Source organism: Emericellopsis atlantica, assembly GCF_019669845.1.
Source record: "Emericellopsis atlantica unplaced genomic scaffold F5Z01scaffold_38, whole genome shotgun sequence".
Taxonomy (NCBI): domain Eukaryota; kingdom Fungi; phylum Ascomycota; class Sordariomycetes; order Hypocreales; family Bionectriaceae; genus Emericellopsis; species Emericellopsis atlantica.
The window spans coordinates 128,149-147,336 of record NW_025764740.1 but is presented as its reverse complement, the minus strand read 5'-3'; the positions used below and the strand labels follow the sequence as shown (position 1 = coordinate 147,336).

Below are 19,188 nucleotides of genomic sequence, written 5' to 3'. Positions count from 1 at the left end.
CGCGGCAAGGATGCTAGGCGAAGGGGCGCTAGGGGCCGCCTCACGTAGCATAACGAGGCTAAGATTGTAGATCGGCGCAGGCACAAGCCTAGGAATGAGGGCGGCGAGCATTTTAACGGGCGGGAGAGAAGTCGATGATATATGTTGCAGGGGCAGGATGGAGGACGGATATTTATATGGCGGCGAGGCGGCATGGTGCTACGCATGGGTGGCGGGGTCACGGCGGCGAGGTCACGGCGGCGAGGGCGCCTTACCCGATTGGGGATGCCGCCATTCCCGGAGGGTGCAACAGCGTGTTCTCGGTTATAAAAGAAAAGATCCTAAATAAGGTGTACAGGTACCTATGAGAATCCAAAGCTCCATAAATGGCGGTTTCAAGTTGGAGACATCCACGGGGAGCGGACCTTTGCCTCCTCGGGCCTAGACCACTCCATGGACAATCTACGCGCCTGAAAGGAGGTCGCGCTCCGGGTCTTTTTAGCAATCGAAGATCCAGCAAGGCGGGCCGCAGCATTCACGAATCCATTTTCTACCTTACCTTACGCCCAATCTCATACGTGTCACTTTGTACATAGGCGCGTGGCCTCATTACGTCAGAGGTCAATCAGGGAAGAGGAAGATGCCCCTCCAACAAGCTTCGATGGAATTTTTCGGAAACAACGCATAATAGGCTCAATTGTCGTTCCATGTTCCATCGTGAGGATCCCATTTTCGACAGTTGCATTCTGCCAATAATAAATTCAGACGTCCACGTGCTGTGTGCGAGCTGTCCCGCCTGCGCAGGATCAGACGTATCCCACATACCCCTCCATCATCAACCTGCTCCGACGAGTGTGATCTAGAAGTGGAAATTGCAACGCCGAGTCGTCAGTTTCGCCGTCTGCTCTGCGGCCATCTCAAGTCACCATGACTGTGTTCATCTGCTCTCTGTATGTTGTGCCACGGGCAAAGCTCGCGCAAGCTGTCCGTATCACGTTGGCTAACAGAATCGCGGCAGCTTCCTCCCCAAGACTGTTCATTTCAACCTCCCAGGCCAGCCTCGGCGGACTTCATCTGGGCTCGAGCGACGAACGACAGCACCGACTACAACGAAAGTGAAGCCGAAAGTCACCATCGATCCAACACCGAGTCTCTTCACGCCGCGGCCCGATATCACACCTCCCCAGACACCGACGTACGAAGAAGAGCAACCCGATCCATTTGCCAACGAGGATGGCATCCGCGTACAGTTCCCCAATGATCTCGGGTCTCCCTCTGACAAGATCTCTACGGCTTGGGGCGGCCGTTTCAACCAACCAAAGTCGCGCGCGAACTCGCCGCCTCCAGCTGCCATTGCCGAACATGGGCGTACCGTAGAGAAGGCGCGCGAGCTGGGACGTCAAGGCGTGATTCAACCGAAGCCACTGGTCCGCAGCGAAAGTCACGATCGTGTCTTTGCATCGGCCGGATGGAAAATTGTCGATGCTGACCAGGGCAACGGAGGCTTGCGCAATGCTGCTGATGCGGCGGCGCGGGAGGGCAAGTTGTCAGAATACACCTGGGTTGGCACCCTGGGCATGCCGACCGACGCCCTCGACGGTACGCAGCAGAAGCAGGATATCGAGGACACCATGGCGACCGAGCATGACATGCTGACCGTCTTCTGCTCGGACAAGGACTTTGATGGACACTATGCGCACTTTTGCAAGCAGATCTTGTGGCCCGTCTTCCACTACCAGATCCCCGATAACCCCAAGAGCAAAGCTTACGAAGACCACTCGTGGAAATACTACGTCAATGTGTGCCAGGCCTTTGCCGACAAGATCGTCAAGAACTGGAAACGAGGCGACGTCGTCTGGGTGCACGATTACCATCTGCTCCTCGTCCCGGGCATGGTGCGCCAGAAACTTCCCGAGGCCAAGATTGGTTTCTTCCTGCACGTCGCCTTCCCATCATCCGAGGTCTTTCGATGCCTTGCCGTGCGCAAGGAGCTCCTAGAGGGCATGCTGGGCGCCAATCTTGTCGGCTTTCAGATCCCCGAATACACACGGCACTTTCTGCAGACGTGCAGCCGCATTCTCAACGTGGAGGCCACAACAGAAGGCATCGAGTTGGAGGATCGGTTCGTTGATGTGACAGACATGGCCATTGGCATCGATCCCGTGAGCCTGGGCAAGCACCGCGACGAGGAGAATGTCATCAAGTGGCTCAAGATCATGCAGGAGCGTTACAAGGGAAAGAGGCTCATTGTGGCACGAGACAAGCTGGACCACGTTAGAGGCGTGCGCCAGAAGCTCCTGTCATACGAGCTGTTTCTCAACAAGCATCCCGAGTGGAGGGGGCATACCGTCCTGATCCAAGTGGCTCTCTCGACGAGCGAAAAGAGTGACCTGGACGCTACCGTCTCGGACATTGTGACACGCGTCAACTCGTCGTGGGCAAACCTGGCATATCAGCCCGTGGTCTACCTCAAGCAAGACATTGACTACGCGCAGTACCTGGCTCTGCTGACGATTGCCGACGCGCTCATGATCACCAGTCAGCGTGAGGGTATGAATCTGACATCGCATGAGTATCTGTTCTGCCAGGATGGCAGCCTGTTGCCGGAAAAGAAGCACGGCTCCTTGATCCTCTCTGAGTTTGCTGGCACTGCTTCGCTCTTCAACAAGAATGAGCTGTCGGTGAATCCTTGGGACTACCGTCAATGCGCCGAGGCGATCCGCCAAGCCCTTGAGATGTCACCCGAGGAGAAGAAACGCCGATGGGAGCTTCTGCACGGGGCTGTCGCGCAACATACCGGGTCTCACTGGTTCACCGAGTTCCTAACGCACCTTGAGACGTCGTACAGCGGACAGCACAAGCGCGACCAGACATCCGTGCCGCGCCTGTCGATTCCAAACGTGGTCGGGAAATATCAACAGTCGAAGCGCCGTCTGTTTGTGCTTGACTACGAGGGTACACTAGTCAGCTGGGGCCCCCTGACCCAGATCATTCCTGTGAGCCCTCAACGGACTCTGGACATTCTCAACGATCTCCTGCTCGACGAGCGCAACACGGTCTACGTCATGTCAGGGCGCCGCCCCAAGGAACTGGAGCGAGTCTTCCGACGCGTGCCCAACCTGGGCCTCATTGCGGAGAATGGATGCTTTGTCAAAGCAGCCCAGAGCGATGAGTGGACAGAGATGGCCGACAGAACGCAGATTGAGACGTGGAAGGAGGCCGTGAGGCCAATCTTCACCTACTTTCTCGAGAGAACACCCGGAGCCGAGATTGAAGAGCGACACTGCAGCTTCCAGTTCCATTACCACGGGGCCGAGGACATTGAGGCGGCGGCGCGGCAAGCTTCTGAATGCGCCAGTCATGTGAATGACGCGTGTGAGTCGCAGCGCGTGCACGCCATCCCGCTCGAGCGATCGATTGTCGTGGAGCCGATTGACTGGACCAAGAAGACAGCAGCGAAGAAGGTGTTTGAAGATATGAGCGCTTCTGGCGAGGGACCGATTGATTTCCTGATGGTCGTTGGTGATGGGCGTGAGGACGAAAAGGTATTCAAATGGGCGAACTACCTGGGCGAGAAGACGGTCCAGCATGCCGTGACTGTCAACCTGGGCAGCCGCAGCACGGAGGCGACAGCTACGGTTACGCAAGGTGTGAGCGGTACGTTTTGTTCATGCCCATGACTTTCACGCAGTTCACTAACATGTTTCAGGGGTTTTGACATGTTTACAAAAGTTGGCTGCTGCTTCGGGAGGCGCCTGATGCGAGCGTCTTTGGGAAGACATTGGTTTGCAACGTACGTTAGAAATGGGTCAATAATGCACACAATACAATAAAATATTAGCGCAGGAGAATGAAGCTAGGGGCAATATAAGACTACCTGATATGTTTTTCAAGAACGGACTACACATAGACACGATAGTGCGTGACCGCGTCCATGAACAGAAGCTGGTGACGATGCCCATCTGCCTCTTCAGATCATGACCTAAATACGACATGAAGCCGGACAATTTTTTCCATTAGCGGTTGATCTACCTTACTTGGGGTAGCTCTAGCTCAGCTTTCATTTTTCTGTATCCGTACCGTAAGGTAAGGTACGTACTGTCTTGCGGACGTGTGCCCCTCCACCAGAGACATCCGCTGCCCCTCCATCACTGACGCACGAGAATGTTCCCGACATCGGACAGCATCAGCTCAACTTCCGTCCTGCTCCAACGCCGCCTAATATTATTATTTTGACCGACCAGACCTTGTAGAACCTCATCCGGGACCATACACGCCTGTACGCCTGCTTCACCCTCGAGAGCTATACTCCCATCAAACCTGCTACCATGACAGCCTTCCCGCCGCCTCCCGTCAACACGATTGACTGGTCCAATGTGGGCTTCAAAGTTCGCGAAGGTGCTGATCACCGAGGACATCCATCCTCTCCCCTGCGGCGTCCCGAGCAAGCCTAGCTAACACATTTCTAGTCAATGGCCACATTGAATCCACCTACTCGGTACACACGAAGCAATGGACGCCCCTGCGCTTCGTCGAGTCGCCCTACATGCGCATTCACGGCATGGCGCCCGCTCTGAACTACGGCCAGCAAGCCTACGAGGGCCTCAAGGCGTTCCGCACCCCCTCGGACGAGGCCATCACCATCTTCCGCCCCGACCGCAACGCCCTGCGCATGCAGCACTCGGCCGACGTCGTCTCCATGCCCCGCGTGCCCGTCGACATGTTCCTCGAAGCCTGCCGCGCCGCCGTCGCCCTCAACGCCGAGTACGTACCCCCCCACGAGACGGGCGCCGCCATGTATATCCGTCCCCAAATCTACGGGTCCAGCGCGCAGCTCGGCCTCAGCCCGCCCGAGGAGTACACGTTCTGCGTCTTCGTCATCCCCACCGGCGTCTACCACGGCACACACCCCGTCAAGGCGCTGATCCTCGAGGACTTTGACCGCGCGGCGCCCAACGGCACGGGTAACGCCAAGGTGGGCGGCAACTACGCCCCCGTCCTGCGGTGGAGCGACAAGGCGCGCAGCGAGGGCTTTGGCATCACCCTGCACCTGGACAGCGCGCGGCACGAGGAGGTGGACGAGTTCAGCACAAGTGGCTTCATTGGCGCCATTGTCGACGGCGAGGACGTCACCCTGGTCGTGCCGGACTCGAGCTGCATCATCGACAGCGTCACGAGCGATTCTATCTTGAAGATTGGAGAGAGCTTCGGGTGGAAGGTGGAGAAGAGGAGCATCAAATACCCTGAGCTCTCGCGCTTCTCCGAGGTCATGGCCGCTGGAACGGCGGCCGCGCTCGTTCCCATCCGCAGCATCACTCGACGGGTCGTCACGGGGCAGGGTCTGCCCAAGGACTCGCCGCGGGTGAGTGTTGGGGCCGATGGCGCTGAGACAGTCACGTTCCTCGGTGATGACCAGGAGGAAGCTGGTGCCATCTGCTTGAAGCTTCTGAACCAGCTCAAGGGTATTCAGTTGGGTAAGGTGGAAGACCCTCTTGGATGGAGAGCTGTCGTGAGCGAGAAGGATGGCAAGGCGGTTCAGCCAGTTCAGGAGGAGGAAGGCAAGCGGACGCCAACAGTTGATCAGATGGAATAACTGATGAATTTTAGTAATTAACTATTCTGCGCTTCACCGTGTATAACTGGCTGTAACATTCATGAGGCCGTCTGTCCAATTCCCCCTACTGCACTGGCGCAGCGACCACCGAGTGTCTTGCGTGATGTGAAAACAGAGACCATCAGACATTCTGCAGCTCTGTTAGAAGACCTGGTCCCTGGTCGTGGAGGATCTTGGCATCACGCTTAAAGCGCTGTAGCCATTCGTCACTGTCCGCCATGGTCGTGTTGAAGCTATCGCCACTGCTACTGTTAGCCCGCAGTCTTTTCCGTGATGAACCAAGTTACTAACTCTTCATACATGATCCATCTTGCTTGGTGCTTCAGCTCCTCGTCCGTGGGGACATGCTGATTCGGATTGTTGGGCGACATTGTCGCCGCTACCCACCTCGCTAACTCCCGGGCCACCCACTTATCAAAGTTGGGATCGTTCAAGTAGTACTCGCCTATCTTCATCTTGATGAGGCCAGGCCTGTGCGGGCTCTTGTTGCCATCGGACATTGTCTGGTCGTTGTGACAGGACGCTTGGTTAGCCGTGTCGGAGAACCTTGCATAAAAGCCATACGAATCCGCCCAAGGCAGATGCCGCCGCTTGAATCGTGCAAGCCACCCGTGATTGCCTGCCGCCAGTGCTCTCCATTCCGCATTGTCGAATTCGTCAATGATCTTGAGGGCCTGCTGCCGCAGTGCTGTATCGTCGGGCTCGATCCCGTGCTGTCGGAGCAACTCCACCTTCTCGGCCAATTTGCTTTCCAGCTGTTCATAGTTTTGCAACACCTGATCGATGGGAGTGGGCGTTACTTCAAACTGCGCAGTCTCGGACAGATTCACACCCGCCCGGATTTGGAACCGCTTCAGCCAGCTTTTGGAGGACCGTGCCAGCTCCAGGAGCCACGTAGTGGCAATGTCTGACGGCGATGAAGAAGCGCTCTCCATTTTCCGAAGAATATCGACCGCTTGCCGGTGTACTCGAGCCTCTGTGAGCGATTCAGGAGGCTGGGCGTGCACAAACTCTAATAGCTGGGCCTCCAGAGGACAAGATTCAAAGGGGCTCTTTTTACCGATGATGTGGAGGAATGTCAACCGGCTCTCCTTGGCGGAGCGCAGGGGACTGAGCTTCGCCTTTTGGACAATGTCATCGGCCGAAAGAATTAGATCCCGCAGCCACGAGGAGGATTCGTCGCCATGGTACGAGGGCACCTCTGCTGCGAAGATGATGCGACACGCGTCGGATTGCAACTCTGCTGGGCTGGGGATCCTGCCCGTCCTGTCGTAGTAAATGTCGATGAAATTCATCAGCTCAAGCTTGATCAGCTCGTACGCATTGATCGGAGATTCGAGTGGCGCATTGCAGGCGCTGAAGGGGTAGGGCGAGTTCCTCTCGAGAGCAATGAGGTAGGGTGCCATGGCGTTCTCCAGCCTGGAGAGAATATGCGGATCTAGGCCCCAGTCGCCCTTCCAGTCAGCCATGGTGCTGCCCATCTTGAAGTGTTCCGCCAGGTGGTCCGCCCTCGCCGCGAACGTGCTCATTTCCAGCCCACAGAAGCCACACGTCGATCTCACATCGGGGCTCTCCATCTTCCACTCGCTCAACTGCCGGACGAGCTGCGCCGGCTTCAGATTGTGAACAAGCCGCAAATGCTGACCCAAGTGATCTTTTCTGTGGAATGTGCGTTCCTCAAGGGGTCGGCTTTGGCAGATGGTGTAGTTGTGGTTCTGCATGTGCTCGATGCCCGGATCTAACTCCCCACAGAAGACGCAGCTCTGTATCCCGTCATTGTTCGATGAAGTAGGGCCATGGGGTGCACAGACCCAACGGTCGAGTGCAAGGTGAAGGGACTTCTCATGGCGCTGCCAGGTGTGTTTGGTACTGAAGGTCTCGGTGCAAAAGGTGCATTGGAACGTGTTTGTGGGAGCTGTGAGTGGTGTTTTGTTACTACTGTGCTGACGTGCGCCGCGCCTCTTCCGTCGCTGCCGCCTGCTTGAAAAGAGGCTGAGGGAACCTGTCGAGTCCCGGCTCTCGTGAGAATAGGCTGAGCTACTAGAGCGGGAAGTGCCGTTGCTACTCGCTGGTGATGGTCGACAGTGTGAGCTGCCGGAGAATGTGTCAGCCGGCGTATGGTGGTATGAGTCGCGTTTGGGTAGAGGGGACGACGACGCAAGTGCTAATGCAATGGCATCCGGATTCGCTGGCTCGTGTTCAGGAGGAGAGTCGACCCATCTCTCCAGCGGATTCATGAAGGGTGTTCTGGATGTTGGCGCCGGCGTGCCAGCCCTCCTCCTGTTCGGAATCTCTCTGCCACCCGGGCTCTCGGTGCGTGGCGATGCGGTCTTGTACTCGGGTACTTTGCCCCTACGCCGTGCATTGGCAAGCCAGTTGAGAATCTGCGTTTTGTTCAAGCCTGTCTGTCGCTCCAGCATGTCGCGCTCCTCATCAGTCGGGAAAGGGTGTCGTGAGTGAGTGCTCAACCAGTTGCGTAGAATCTTGAGAGACTCTCGTGAGAAGCGCGTGCCCACCTTTGGTGGCAGAGCTGAGGAGGAGGATGCATTAGCAGCCGGCAGACCTGGTGTTTCCGGTCGGCTGTCTGTCCGCAGCGATCCTGGGGTAGCCGACTGCGAACTCATGTCCAGCATGGTGTTGTCAGGCCATGGCTGCTGGTTCTGGATGGCGCTGAACGCGTCTAGGCTCAAGGTCGGGTCGAAGAATGGTAGGGTTCCATCGAAACCGTGCTGCATGGCGCCGGAGAATGGCTGATCAAATGTGAATTCCTGATCCTCGGCTGCATGGTTTGTTGAAGGGAACTCGGCTTGAGTGAAGTCGAGCGCTGTAGGGTCGAATGCAGTAGGGTCAAACTCCAGCATGTTGAACGGGTCTTGGTCCCGGAACGCCATGGCGTCCTGGGTGACCGGCTATCTGCGGCGAGAACAAGGATGCTCCTAGGGCTTCTGAGTCTCTATCCCTTTATCCGATAAGATGTGAGAGGCCGATCGGCAGGGCGTTGTGAAGACTAACTTGGTAGGTCGAAAGCTTGGTGTGCGAGGTCGCTGATGAAAATCGTCCCATCAGAACGTCGAGTCGTCCGGCTGCGTCGCACCTTCTTCTAGTTAAGGTGCGGCCGAGCGTGTGGGGAGATCCAATGTGGGACTAGTGCCGGCATCTGACGAATCAGAGCCCGTTGTCGACAGGATCAAGTGCACTGGGGTGAAGACTATGCTGTAATGGGTAACTAATGCACAACTCGTCAATCGCACCCTATGGCTGTCGCTCCCCGCTTTGGACGAGCGATGGTCTACTTAAGAACGTATATGGACGTCGTAATACGTGCATACTGCAAAGAATTTCCCTTCGATCGCAGGAATCAGCAACATCGAGCTCATCAAGTAGACCGCACCTAGTTTGGGCAGCCTCGGCAGAAGACACAGTCGAGGTCAATCGTACTTCCAGCGTAAATCAATCAGATTGGTCACTTGGGAGCGGGCAGCTCGAGGAACGACATCAGACAATTATCATTGTCCTGGGAAAGGAGTAAACAGAGGAAACTACGAAGCTGAGGTCATCGAGATGGATACTCACAGCCGCGCCGCTCTCACCACATCTCCCCCGTTTCGCTTAAGGTAGGTGGCGATAGCTGCTTGTCTGGATGGTTCCACAAGAACAGATCGATTCGCTTTCAGCAGTCGTGGAAACATGATCCTCCAACTACTCCCTGCCCACAATCTCACAACTGTTCACTGCATGTAATCTGACGTCAACCCTCGCTGTTCTGACATGCATTCTATTCCTACAGGGTGGTATCAATCCCAGTTCACCGGACCCCAGCTGGGGGTCGAGGAATCGAGGACAGCGTTGGAATCGTTGTCTATTCTCTTTCGTCGTCTTATTTACTTTGTGGAGCTGCCTGGATGAAGACATGTCCAAGTTAGAGCCTGGCTGCTAATTCGGACAGTGTCTTTTCAGTTGACTATTCTGAACACCAAACCCTCATAGAAGACAGACTGAGCTGCCGGCTTTTACAGCGTGCAGCAGGCAAGGGACAGTCTGATCCGGCCCTATGTGTACGCGGCGCGATCACTTTGGCGGTCGTGATACCTAAAGCGCTCTCAAAGCCCCAGAGCGGTGCTTTTCGGATGCATATATCAATATTGCCGGCGCCATTCCGAAGGAGAGCGAGGGTGCAAGCGGTGGCCGCAAGATTGCCAGGATTGGCAACAACCGGTCGTTTCGCATCCAGCGTGGTGGAGCGCTCAGATATCCGCTTGACGCCTCGAGATGAAGCTTCTTGTTTGTGTACGGTTCGCGAGGCGTTGCACGTCGTGCCCCTGAGACGCCTTATCCAATGTCCAACAGCAGCCTGAAAGTCGACGCCCCCAGAAAAATCGTATAAGTACAGCCGACAGACAAGGTAAATTGCTCCATACTTGTACACTGTGGAATGACGCGAAATCGATTCTCGAAGGACCATGTCCATCGACAACCGGAGCTGATAAAGCTGGGCACGTTCATGGTGTCTCAGCCATCCTAGTCTGTCAGACTATTCATAATCACGAACTACCTTTTCTATGACCTGGGAATGTCTGTCTAACCTTGTCGAGATCCGAGTCAATTGCGACCTCAAACGGGTGTGTCTAGAGTCTGGTAGTTCTGTTCGAGTGAGACCCCAGACATCATCAAAGACAACAGGGAGCCCTTGGAAATACCCGACACTACGTGAGGTAGTCCATTGACCTGCGCGAAAAGGCAATCTGGATAGCTGTGATAGGATCGCCGGCAATCCGAAGGAATTCACCGTGCTTTCCAATGTGCTCTGCTTCGACGCCGAGTATTCGGATGCAGAGCATCCGCCACTGCATTTCACTCCTGTCAGTGGCTCGCTCTAGAACTCCTTACGTTTGAGAATGCGACAAGATATCATTGATATATACTATCCAGATGACTGGAGCTGTTGATAGTGAGTCTCTAGCGAGGCACTGGGTAAAGAACCGCCAAGTATTCATGTTGTGAGAACAAATCGTCTTCTGCAGCAAAGCTTCACTGAAGGAGCTCCACACTCGTCTTCCATAATTCGGTCTTTGTAAGTAAGGCCTATTGTCATAAGGAAAAAAGGCCTTTCTCGGTGGCATTGTTCGTGCTTGTTCTGTTTCGATCCTTGTCGTTGCGCTTTGTGAGCCGACATCTCAAACCAGGCTGCGTTCCAGCCTCGCACAAAAGTCCAATTTCCCTTCAAAACTTGATGTTCTACAGATATGTCTGGTACGAGAAGCAACTAGCGCAAAGAACATGTCTGTACCAACATCCATTGGAACGCTGGGTGTTGTGACCAGAACACAGAACACCATGTCTTCTGAAGTTACTTAAGACCTCGTCTTTAGTCTTCATTGATCCATCTCATCGTTCTCATCAAGCAGTATAATACCCGTCATTTTGATCGTTTTCTTGCTGGACAAGAACCAGATCTCGACGCCTACCGACCTTGCACTACTCACTTGAAACCACAAAGCCGCCGCAGCCATGTGCATGCATGTTGTCTACACGCGCCTCTGCATCTGCATCCAGGGCGATAAGTGCTGCGTGCAGGGTGGTAAGCGGTGGTTTCACGCCGGCGCCTCCCGCCACCAGTATCCTGGCAAGGATGGGCATCGCGTTGAGGCCATTGCTTGCGGCGAGTGGAAGCGTAAGTATGGGGTCAAAGCGGCTGGCAGCGAAGCCTGTCAGTGGTTCACAGCGAAGCGTCAGTTGGAGCTGGGAAGCTTGGGCGCCAAATGCAAGGAGTGCAACACCAAGGCACCTTGCGAGAGTGCAAGTTGTTGGATGCTGTAGGTTGGATATTGCTACACATGTGGATGATCAGTGTGACCTTTCAATAAATCAAATCCTCATTGGAGAGGTGAACTTTGACTTCCCTTGACACAAGACCAGGTGATTCCGATGTACATTGAAAGCTTAGGAGTTGCAGAGTCCCGTCACGAGCTAACAAGCTATTCTACTTGTGTTCCCTGCGATTGAACTAAACCCCTTAACGTTTCCAATCAGACAACGCCGGCTTGCCTTTTGGCTTGAGCTACCATCAGATATGGCATTTGACTGATCGAGTCGTCGCCCGTCTTCAGCCCAAGCTTCGCCAGACGTGCATTTTCCTCCTTTCTGCGCTTTTCCTGGCCCTGAACCCGCTCCGGGGCAAACATTTCCCTCTCGCCGGTGATTTTCCAGTCTTTGAATTTTTCAGGTCCGCCGACGTCCTGCATGGTCTTGAGCTCAACGAGGCTGTACTCGGACGGGTCCTTGCGGTTGAATTGGAAGGGTGCCGCCAGCGAGACGGGTGGGTTGGTGATGACCCCTGTGCTGTGTCAGCTTCTGTGCTTGTTCCATAAGGAAGGGATTCACGAACGGGCGAGGCGTCTGCTGTTCTTGCTGGCGCTGTGCAGCATCAGGGGGTGCATAAGGACAACGTCACCCTTGTTGCCCGTCATCTCGAAGAAGGTATCATCTGGGGAATCCTGTACGATTGAGTTGAAGAAGTTTGGGTCGATATCCAGCCGGTTATCACGGGGGCCCATCATTGGATTTAGCCCTTCTGGGTGATCATACTGCGAATGGTCAGCCATGATGGTTTGAAAGACATGACGCACGCAAGCTACTACCAGCAATTTTCCAATGAGCTTGGGTCCTTCGGTGCAGATGACCGTCGCCCCAGCGTTCTCCTCGACATCAGACCAACATGGGATCACAAGAAGCGCCTGCTCGGGGCTGTCAAGGAAGTGTGTAAAGAAGTTGCCATCCACATGCCACCCAGGCAGATCCTTGGGTTTGACCATCTTCCCTTCGTTCTCGACACTACCCAGATTCACAATGAACCCGTCGGTCCACATCTCGCCGCCCTTGGCAATCCGGTCCTCCCCTCCGCAGAGCTCGCAGATGGCGGCCCAGGCTGTCGGGGCGAGCTCGGCGGCCGGAGCGACGTTGAGCTTGGACATGGTGTTCCATTCCGTTGTCCAGGTGGACTTGTCATTCGGGTCCATTCCCAGACGAGGCCACAGGTCTTTCATCCAGCGATCGCAGTTCTCGAGTGGGATGGCTCCCGGCAGGCGTAGAAAGCCATGAGTCATGAAAGAGGACACTTGATCCGGGGTCAAGGCCTCGAATGATTGGTGCTTGAGAAGTTCGTCGATTGAAGACATGTTGAAGTGGTTGTGATTGTCAAGATGTAACGGTGTGCTTGCTGTTTCGGCGCTCGTGTATGACCTGAATAAGTAGCACAGGGTGATGTCCATCCTTTTATACAACTCCCTACTCGCAACTATTCCAGATTAGTGGCCACGGCCAGTCTCCAGAGTTATTGCCATTGACTGACAAATCGACGCGACTGCTCACGAAGTCTTGAAGCTGATCGGGGAGCCTCCGCCGGAGGCGCTGGAGAGGTGGGTCGTGATCTGACCCCGGACTTCGACATGGCCCCGACGGAGGTTTGCATGCGGGGATCCTCATCGCATTCTTCGGGGCTCTTCGCCAATGGTACGCACGTCCCAGCACCTCAGGCCATGTCTCGTGATGCGCCGAGGGTACTTCTGTCACCACAAGTCATCCATGGTCCGACGTCGGTCCATAAACCGAGACTCCCCTGCATACTCACCAAAGTCATGAGATCAAAAGCCATGGCTAGGCAGCGGCCCCTCATTGACCCCCTGTCCAGTATTCTCCTACTTCAACAGCCACCCCAGCAGCAAAGCGAGCTCCCCAACGCCGCCACCTTGATCACTCCACGTCTCGAGCCGGTCGCGCACCATGCACACGCACTCGCGCCACGTGGGAGGCACTGCAACATATGCGGCCGACTCGATCGCCATCTCCAAGCCTCTGACCGCCGCCAACAGACACAGGGCCTGGTTGAAACGGACTCTGCATGCAATCCACGACCCGGCATGGCGATAGAACGGCCTTTCGGTGTTGATTCGGTATATGCTGAGCCGCAGACCAGCTGACGCCTTTGCGCCATACATCTTGGCTTGGGCATGGGTAAGGCGGGTCCCTCCATGCAGGCAGATGTACAGAAACACCCGATACAGCAGCTCGCGAACCTCGACATACCGCTCTCGCATGAGCTTGACCAGCTCTGGCTCGTCCGGCGCCGGCCATGAGTCGGGCGGCACGTTGAAGCGCAATGCGGGAGGGAGGCATTCTAGCCATTTCTGGAGCTGTCCCTCGAGCTGATGCATGATGTCGGCTACACGTGCGGCGGTGATGGAGTCTATGTTCGGGGAGAGCATGGTGGCGGCGTGGCGCGCCCTGTTCAGTAGCCGTCGAAGGGATATTTCGGCAAGGAAGTAGTAGTGAGAAGATGGTGTGAAGTTGACGCTGTAGCCACTCCCAGGAGAGTCGTTGTGGAGGAGGTGGTCGGAGCCATTGGGGACGCCCTCGCTGAACGGCGAGCTGGAGAAAGGGATCGACGGCGACTCTTGTAGAGAGCATGGGGGTAGATCGGGTATTTCGTAACGCATTTCGCTGCCCCTGTCAGCTGTTGAACGACCTTGACGCTGATGCCTCAGCACTCACTACTCGGATTTCAGGCAGGTCCAGTAACATCGTGCTTCAAGACCTATATGTTCCATTAACAATCCATCCAGGTTTGTAATATTGGCAGGGCTGACGTACTCGCCTCTCGTTTTGGCTTCTGCACTCTCCCATGCGCACATTTCAGGTTGTATGTTTCCCACAACGTCGACGCGGTGCGGAACATCTTCCAAGCCTGGATAGGTTCGAAGTTGTACTGGAGCCAATTTCTGACGATCAGCTGACGGTTTAGATCGAACCAAAATTGACCTACCCGTAAAGCAAATAACACAGTGCTCCGACGAGCGACTCGTCCTGCGATGCGGCTGACAAGCGCCTCTGGGCCATGCCGAGATAGATGGACGATTCCCGAATTCGATGCTCCGGTACAGCAGCCGTGTATCTCTCGGCTGCACTGTTCGATACCACCAAACGCCGCTCATCATCGGGGTAGTGGCCCCAAATAGCGGCGAGAGCGAACACGATGAGGACGAGGCAGGACGACGAAGTCCATGCGAAGCCATGCTCAATCACCTCAGCAATGTAGGCATCCAGGTCTTCGACATCCACGAGCGGACATTTGGGTTCCACCTGGGAGAAGAAGATGTCGCGAAGCTCGTATATGCGCGCGACTGAGGGGCTCGCTGTTTCCAGTGCCCAGTGATTAGGCTTGGCGACGAATGCTGATGGCGGCAGTGTCTGCGCCGGTCTTTCTCTTGGAAATACGATCCAGTTCAGGATCTTGTCTGATCCGGTGATGGGTGTCCAGGGGACGTCTTTCCGAGACATGTTCTCCGGGTCATCGTCATCTAGGGCTGGTGGGTGGTGTGATGATTGGGGTGATTGCTGTTGGTGGTGGTGTTGGTGGTGCTGCTGGAGGTGAATGTTGTGTGCTGTGCTCTGGGCGACCTCAGAGAGTAACTGGCTTTGATTCTCCAAAGCACTCAGGATCTTCTTGCCCCATGTCTCGAACCTGACGTACAGTTAGCACCGCTGAGGTTCTCTTGGCGGGCGACGTACATGGATGTTGGGTCTCGGTCTGGATACACGCAATTGCGGCCACGCTTGAGACACTTTGCGCACACGGGCCTGGCAGCATCGCATCGCGTCTTGCTCACCCGACACGCATCACAAGCTGCCATGGTTCGCGTGTGGATGGGTGGCGGCGGCGCTGACAGATCGTTCCGTGCCGTCGTCGCATTTGTCGCATCCTCACTCACCTTGCGCTTCTTGGTGTTGCTTGCCTCTGGAGGCTTGGGTTGCTGCTGCTGGGGAACAGCCCCCGTTCGCGACAGGCCGCTGGCGGGACCGCCATTGTCGACCATATTGCCGTTGCTGTGGTCTGCTCCCATGTTGCTGGCGAATGTCAGCGACACCTGAGAGTCGAGGTCACCGTTCGTCTCACTGCGCAAGGATCGCAGGGCTTTCGTGTCGGGCGCATCGTGGGAGGCGCATAATCGGGGTCTCCTCCCCCAGGATATGCAGCTGTCGAGGTCTAGGATGGATCTGTCAGAGATGCCAAGCTCGCGTCTGCGGGGGTTTAGGCCAAGTCCCCGACTTTCCGGCGCCAGTTCTTCGTGCTGGTGGTCATTTTCATCTTCCGCGACGAAAGAGGAAGCCCTTCAGTTAGGCTTGCATGCATAACGCTGCCTTAGTCCAAGGAAAAGGATTGGACATGGTTTGCTCCCTGCAAGCACAGGCTGGATTGATACGATGATGCAGGTTACATGAAGACAAAGCAAGCTGCGACTTGTGAATAACTATGCGAAATAATTTACCTACCCTAGAAACCCCGACAAGTGTGACCGACCCCTTGATTGAAACTCAACACAATTGGTCCTGAGATTGCCAAAAATGATTCCAGCAGAATGCGTGAGCTCTAAAAGGTTAACAAAGTTATTCGATCTAGGCTCTTGGCATAGTTGATTTGTTTGCTCGTTGCCTTCCCTTGCAAACCACATTTAGGGTCAGGCAGTTTCGCAAATGGCTTTGTACTTTATGTCATTTGTTTGTTGAAATAAGCTTGAACATATCGTTATTTTATCTTGGACAACTGCATGTACTTCATTGTCCTATAGTCGTTAATACATGTTTCCTCAATTTCCACCCAAATTGTGCATTCCCATGCGCGGCGCTCCATTATCCTCCGTCATGCTTGTGCACTTGCTGACGTTGATGCCGTTGGCATGCTTCACCTTGTCATCCGTCGCCATGCCATTGTGCGTACCGTTAAACTGCATATTCTTGATACCGTCGTAGCCTTGGATGCCGGTCGCCTTCTCCAGCCTTTTGGCAATGTCATCGTCGACTTCGCGGAAGATGGCAATCTGGCGCTTGAGGATCTCCTTGTCCGGGCACGAGGCCATCTTGCCCGACACATTGTTGATGAATCGCTCCCGCGCCGGCTCGTCGAACACTTTCTGCCACAGCGCGCGAGGGGCGTTGAAGTCCTCGGGCCGGATCTGGCTGAGGAACGTCACAGCCTCGCCCGTAAAGTGTCCATGCGTCTTGTCCAGGTCAACGGCCCGGGGCTCGAACAGAACTGGATCGATGGAGGACAGGTAATTGGGCCTGGCTCCTTGATTGAAGAAGGCCATGGAACCGTCCCTCTGGAAGTTTGCGTGCATATAGGCGGTTCGCGGCGCATTCACGGGAAGCTGCTGATAATTGACGCCGATGCGGTGGCGATGAGTATCAGGGTACGAGAACAGTCTTGACTGGAGCACCGGATCAGCTGAGGGCTCGATGCCAGGGACCATGTGAGCTGGATTAAATGCGGCTTGCTCAACCTCGGCAAAGTAATTGATTGCGTTCTCGTTGAGGGTAAATTCGCCGATCTTGCGACGAGGGAACTGTCCTTGCGGCCAAATGTGCGTCAGGTCAAAGACATTGATCTTTTGCGTCTCCCACAGCTCCTCCGCTTGCTTGGGGGTCATGGTCTGCACTTCCAGTGTCCACTTGGGGTAGTCACCCTTTTGAATTGCCTCGTAGAGGTCCTTCTGCGAGTAATCGGGCGAGTAATTGGCAGACTCCTCTTGCGTGAAGAACTGGATGCCCTGCATCGATTTCATGTGGAACTGACAATAGACCCAATCGCCATCCTTGTTGACAAGCTTCATCGTGTGACCGGAGTACCCGTTCATGAAGCGATATCCCTTGGGAATGCCGCGATCGCCGAAAAGGACCATGACCTGATGGATGGACTCGGGATTCTGCGAGAAGTACTCCCAGAAGTGTGTCGAGTCGTCAGCATGGGTGAGGTGAGTGGCCGGGTCACGCTTTTGAGTGTGAACTACGATATTAGCCATATGATCGACACTCCAGGAATTGATCACAGGAACTCACTGAAAAAGGGGAACTTGGCAGGGTCTCTCAGGAAGAAAACAGGTGTGTTATTGGCCACCATATCCCAGTTGCCCTCATTGGTCCTGAACTTGACAGAGAATCCTCGTGGGTCTCGCGCCAGATCATGCGAGCCACTCTCGCCGCCGACAGTCGAGAATCTGACAGTGATGGAGCATTTGTTGCCCTTTTCCTGGAACAAATCGGCCAGACACAGGTCAGGACATGGGTCCGTCACGACGAACTCACCGTGCGCACCGCTGCCTTTGGCATGGACAACGCGCTCGGGAATACGCTCACGGTCAAAGTGCGAGAGGAGATCAACTAGATGGAAATCCTGTAGCAGGAGGGGCCCGTTGCCCAGGCGCTGAGCTTCGTACGGATGGGGTACGGGAACACCGTTGGAAGTAGTGTAGACGCACTCTTTGGATGTGGCTTTTCGGTCGGCTTCGTAGGTGCAAAACCTTTCGGCAACGTGGGCCTTGAAGGAAGAGTCAACTGCTGCGGGCGCCATGGTGAAGCTGTGAGAGATAGGTGGATGGAAAGTAACAAGCAATGACTTTTGAGAACATGGGAGTGTGGTTCATGCGGCCATATATAAATTGCCCGACTGGTGTGATCTGACACCCATTAATTATCGACTGGGCCTTGGTCACATAGATGTTGCCTGCAGTATGCGTGGGAGTATGATCTCGATTCTGACGTAACGGCTATCCATGACGCGGACGTTTCTAGTGTGAGACATTGGGCTTAGCGCGTCCACTATTCAATGCCTCTAGGTCATGGTTTCTCTAAAGCCTGTCCTCAGGCCTGATTAATTAGGATATCGAAAACCCGAACGGCCATCAACATTATGCCGACCTTAGTCTTAACGTTTTGGGATTGGCGGCGCTCGGCTCCTACTGTTTGGTTCGTGTCTTAATGGGTTCTTGCTGTCTACATAGTTCCACAAAATTGTTCAGCCATAGAGACAGCAGAAATGATTTACTATTGCAAAGCGCGGAAAGGTTCTGGAATTGCTAGCGTGAATAACTGATTGCTGATGAAGATTGTTCTAAAAGTACCTAGATAGAGGTGCTAGTATGCACCTATTGTGTTTGGATACAGCCTAGGGGTGCGCCAGAGCCTAGGGCCGCTTGTAGTTACTAAAGGGAGCTATTAAAGAGTAACACGGTATTGAAATCGCTAATAAAATGATCCTGACCAGCCGGGGCAGTGGTACAGTTGAGATAGAAGGGCGGTTAGCCCCATTCCATTAAATTGGATTAAATCTTAAGCCGAACACATGTCTAGTAGTGGTACTATAGACTTAGGAGGCTCTCACTACTGCTAGAAGTAAATAGGGCATGCTTTTCAGAGATAGACTAGGTGCTAATTGGAACTCAGGCCGTGGCATTGTAGTCTGATTAATTTGGCCACTTGCAAACTTAATGGAAGACTTTGTGTAGCACGTGGGCGCTCAAGACCAGGGGCTCCGGGGCATGCTGCCCTTTGAACTTATTATTGTTCCGCTCATGTCAATAGCTGTTAATTCTCTTCAGACCACACAATGCCGGACGCCATGGTGCCCATGTAGTGGAGAGTTTTGAGGCCCCAGCCTCTCATCCCGCATTGAGGTGTCGCTTCACTATGGCCTAGGCCCAGGCTTGGTGCCATTACGTATGGTGTCTGATAGATACGTGTAGTACTCACGTGGGCACGAGGGCCCT

At 54.7% G+C, this 19,188-nt stretch overlaps 6 protein-coding genes across 6 annotated transcripts; 2 read left to right on the top strand and 4 right to left on the bottom strand.

Moving 5' to 3' along the window:
* Positions 1-906: 906 nt before the first annotated feature.
* On the top strand, positions 907-3,738 carry F5Z01DRAFT_629711 (glycosyltransferase family 20 protein; the record flags this gene model as incomplete). The annotated part of the gene is made up of 3 exons (XM_046261677.1): positions 907-929; positions 998-3,636; positions 3,689-3,738. The coding sequence occupies 3 exons, from the start codon at positions 907-909 to the stop codon at positions 3,736-3,738; spliced, it is 2,712 nt and encodes a 903-aa protein (XP_046114282.1).
* A 344-nt stretch (positions 3,739-4,082) lies between these two features.
* On the top strand, positions 4,083-5,580 carry F5Z01DRAFT_666555 (branched-chain-amino-acid aminotransferase). Its single transcript, XM_046264239.1, has 2 exons — positions 4,083-4,377; positions 4,449-5,580. Exons 1-2 carry the CDS (start codon positions 4,308-4,310, stop codon positions 5,570-5,572), a joined length of 1,194 nt encoding a protein of 397 aa, XP_046114281.1. The 5' UTR covers positions 4,083-4,307; the 3' UTR covers positions 5,573-5,580.
* On the bottom strand, positions 5,581-8,676 carry F5Z01DRAFT_666552 (uncharacterized protein). Its single transcript, XM_046264238.1, has 2 exons — positions 5,885-8,676; positions 5,581-5,835 (listed from the first exon to the last, which is right to left on the bottom strand). Exons 1-2 carry the CDS (start codon positions 8,482-8,484, stop codon positions 5,715-5,717), a joined length of 2,721 nt encoding a protein of 906 aa, XP_046114280.1. The 5' UTR covers positions 8,485-8,676; the 3' UTR covers positions 5,581-5,714.
* A 2,943-nt stretch (positions 8,677-11,619) lies between these two features.
* Positions 11,620-12,768, bottom strand: F5Z01DRAFT_629761 (uncharacterized protein; the record flags this gene model as incomplete). Its single annotated transcript, XM_046261682.1, has 3 exons — positions 11,620-11,927; positions 11,979-12,177; positions 12,232-12,768. The coding sequence occupies 3 exons, from the start codon at positions 12,766-12,768 to the stop codon at positions 11,620-11,622; spliced, it is 1,044 nt and encodes a 347-aa protein (XP_046114279.1).
* Positions 12,769-13,287: 519 nt separating this feature from the next.
* On the bottom strand, positions 13,288-15,462 carry F5Z01DRAFT_629750 (uncharacterized protein; the record flags this gene model as incomplete). The annotated part of the gene is made up of 5 exons (XM_046261681.1): positions 13,288-14,089; positions 14,141-14,183; positions 14,240-14,367; positions 14,412-15,110; positions 15,158-15,462. 5 exons carry the CDS (start codon positions 15,460-15,462, stop codon positions 13,288-13,290), a joined length of 1,977 nt encoding a protein of 658 aa, XP_046114278.1.
* A 771-nt stretch (positions 15,463-16,233) lies between these two features.
* Positions 16,234-17,993, bottom strand: F5Z01DRAFT_730589 (catalase-like domain-containing protein; the record flags this gene model as incomplete). Its single annotated transcript, XM_046266695.1, has 2 exons — positions 16,234-17,429; positions 17,483-17,993. The coding sequence occupies 2 exons, from the start codon at positions 17,991-17,993 to the stop codon at positions 16,234-16,236; spliced, it is 1,707 nt and encodes a 568-aa protein (XP_046114277.1).
* Between the last annotated feature and the right edge of the window lie 1,195 nt (positions 17,994-19,188).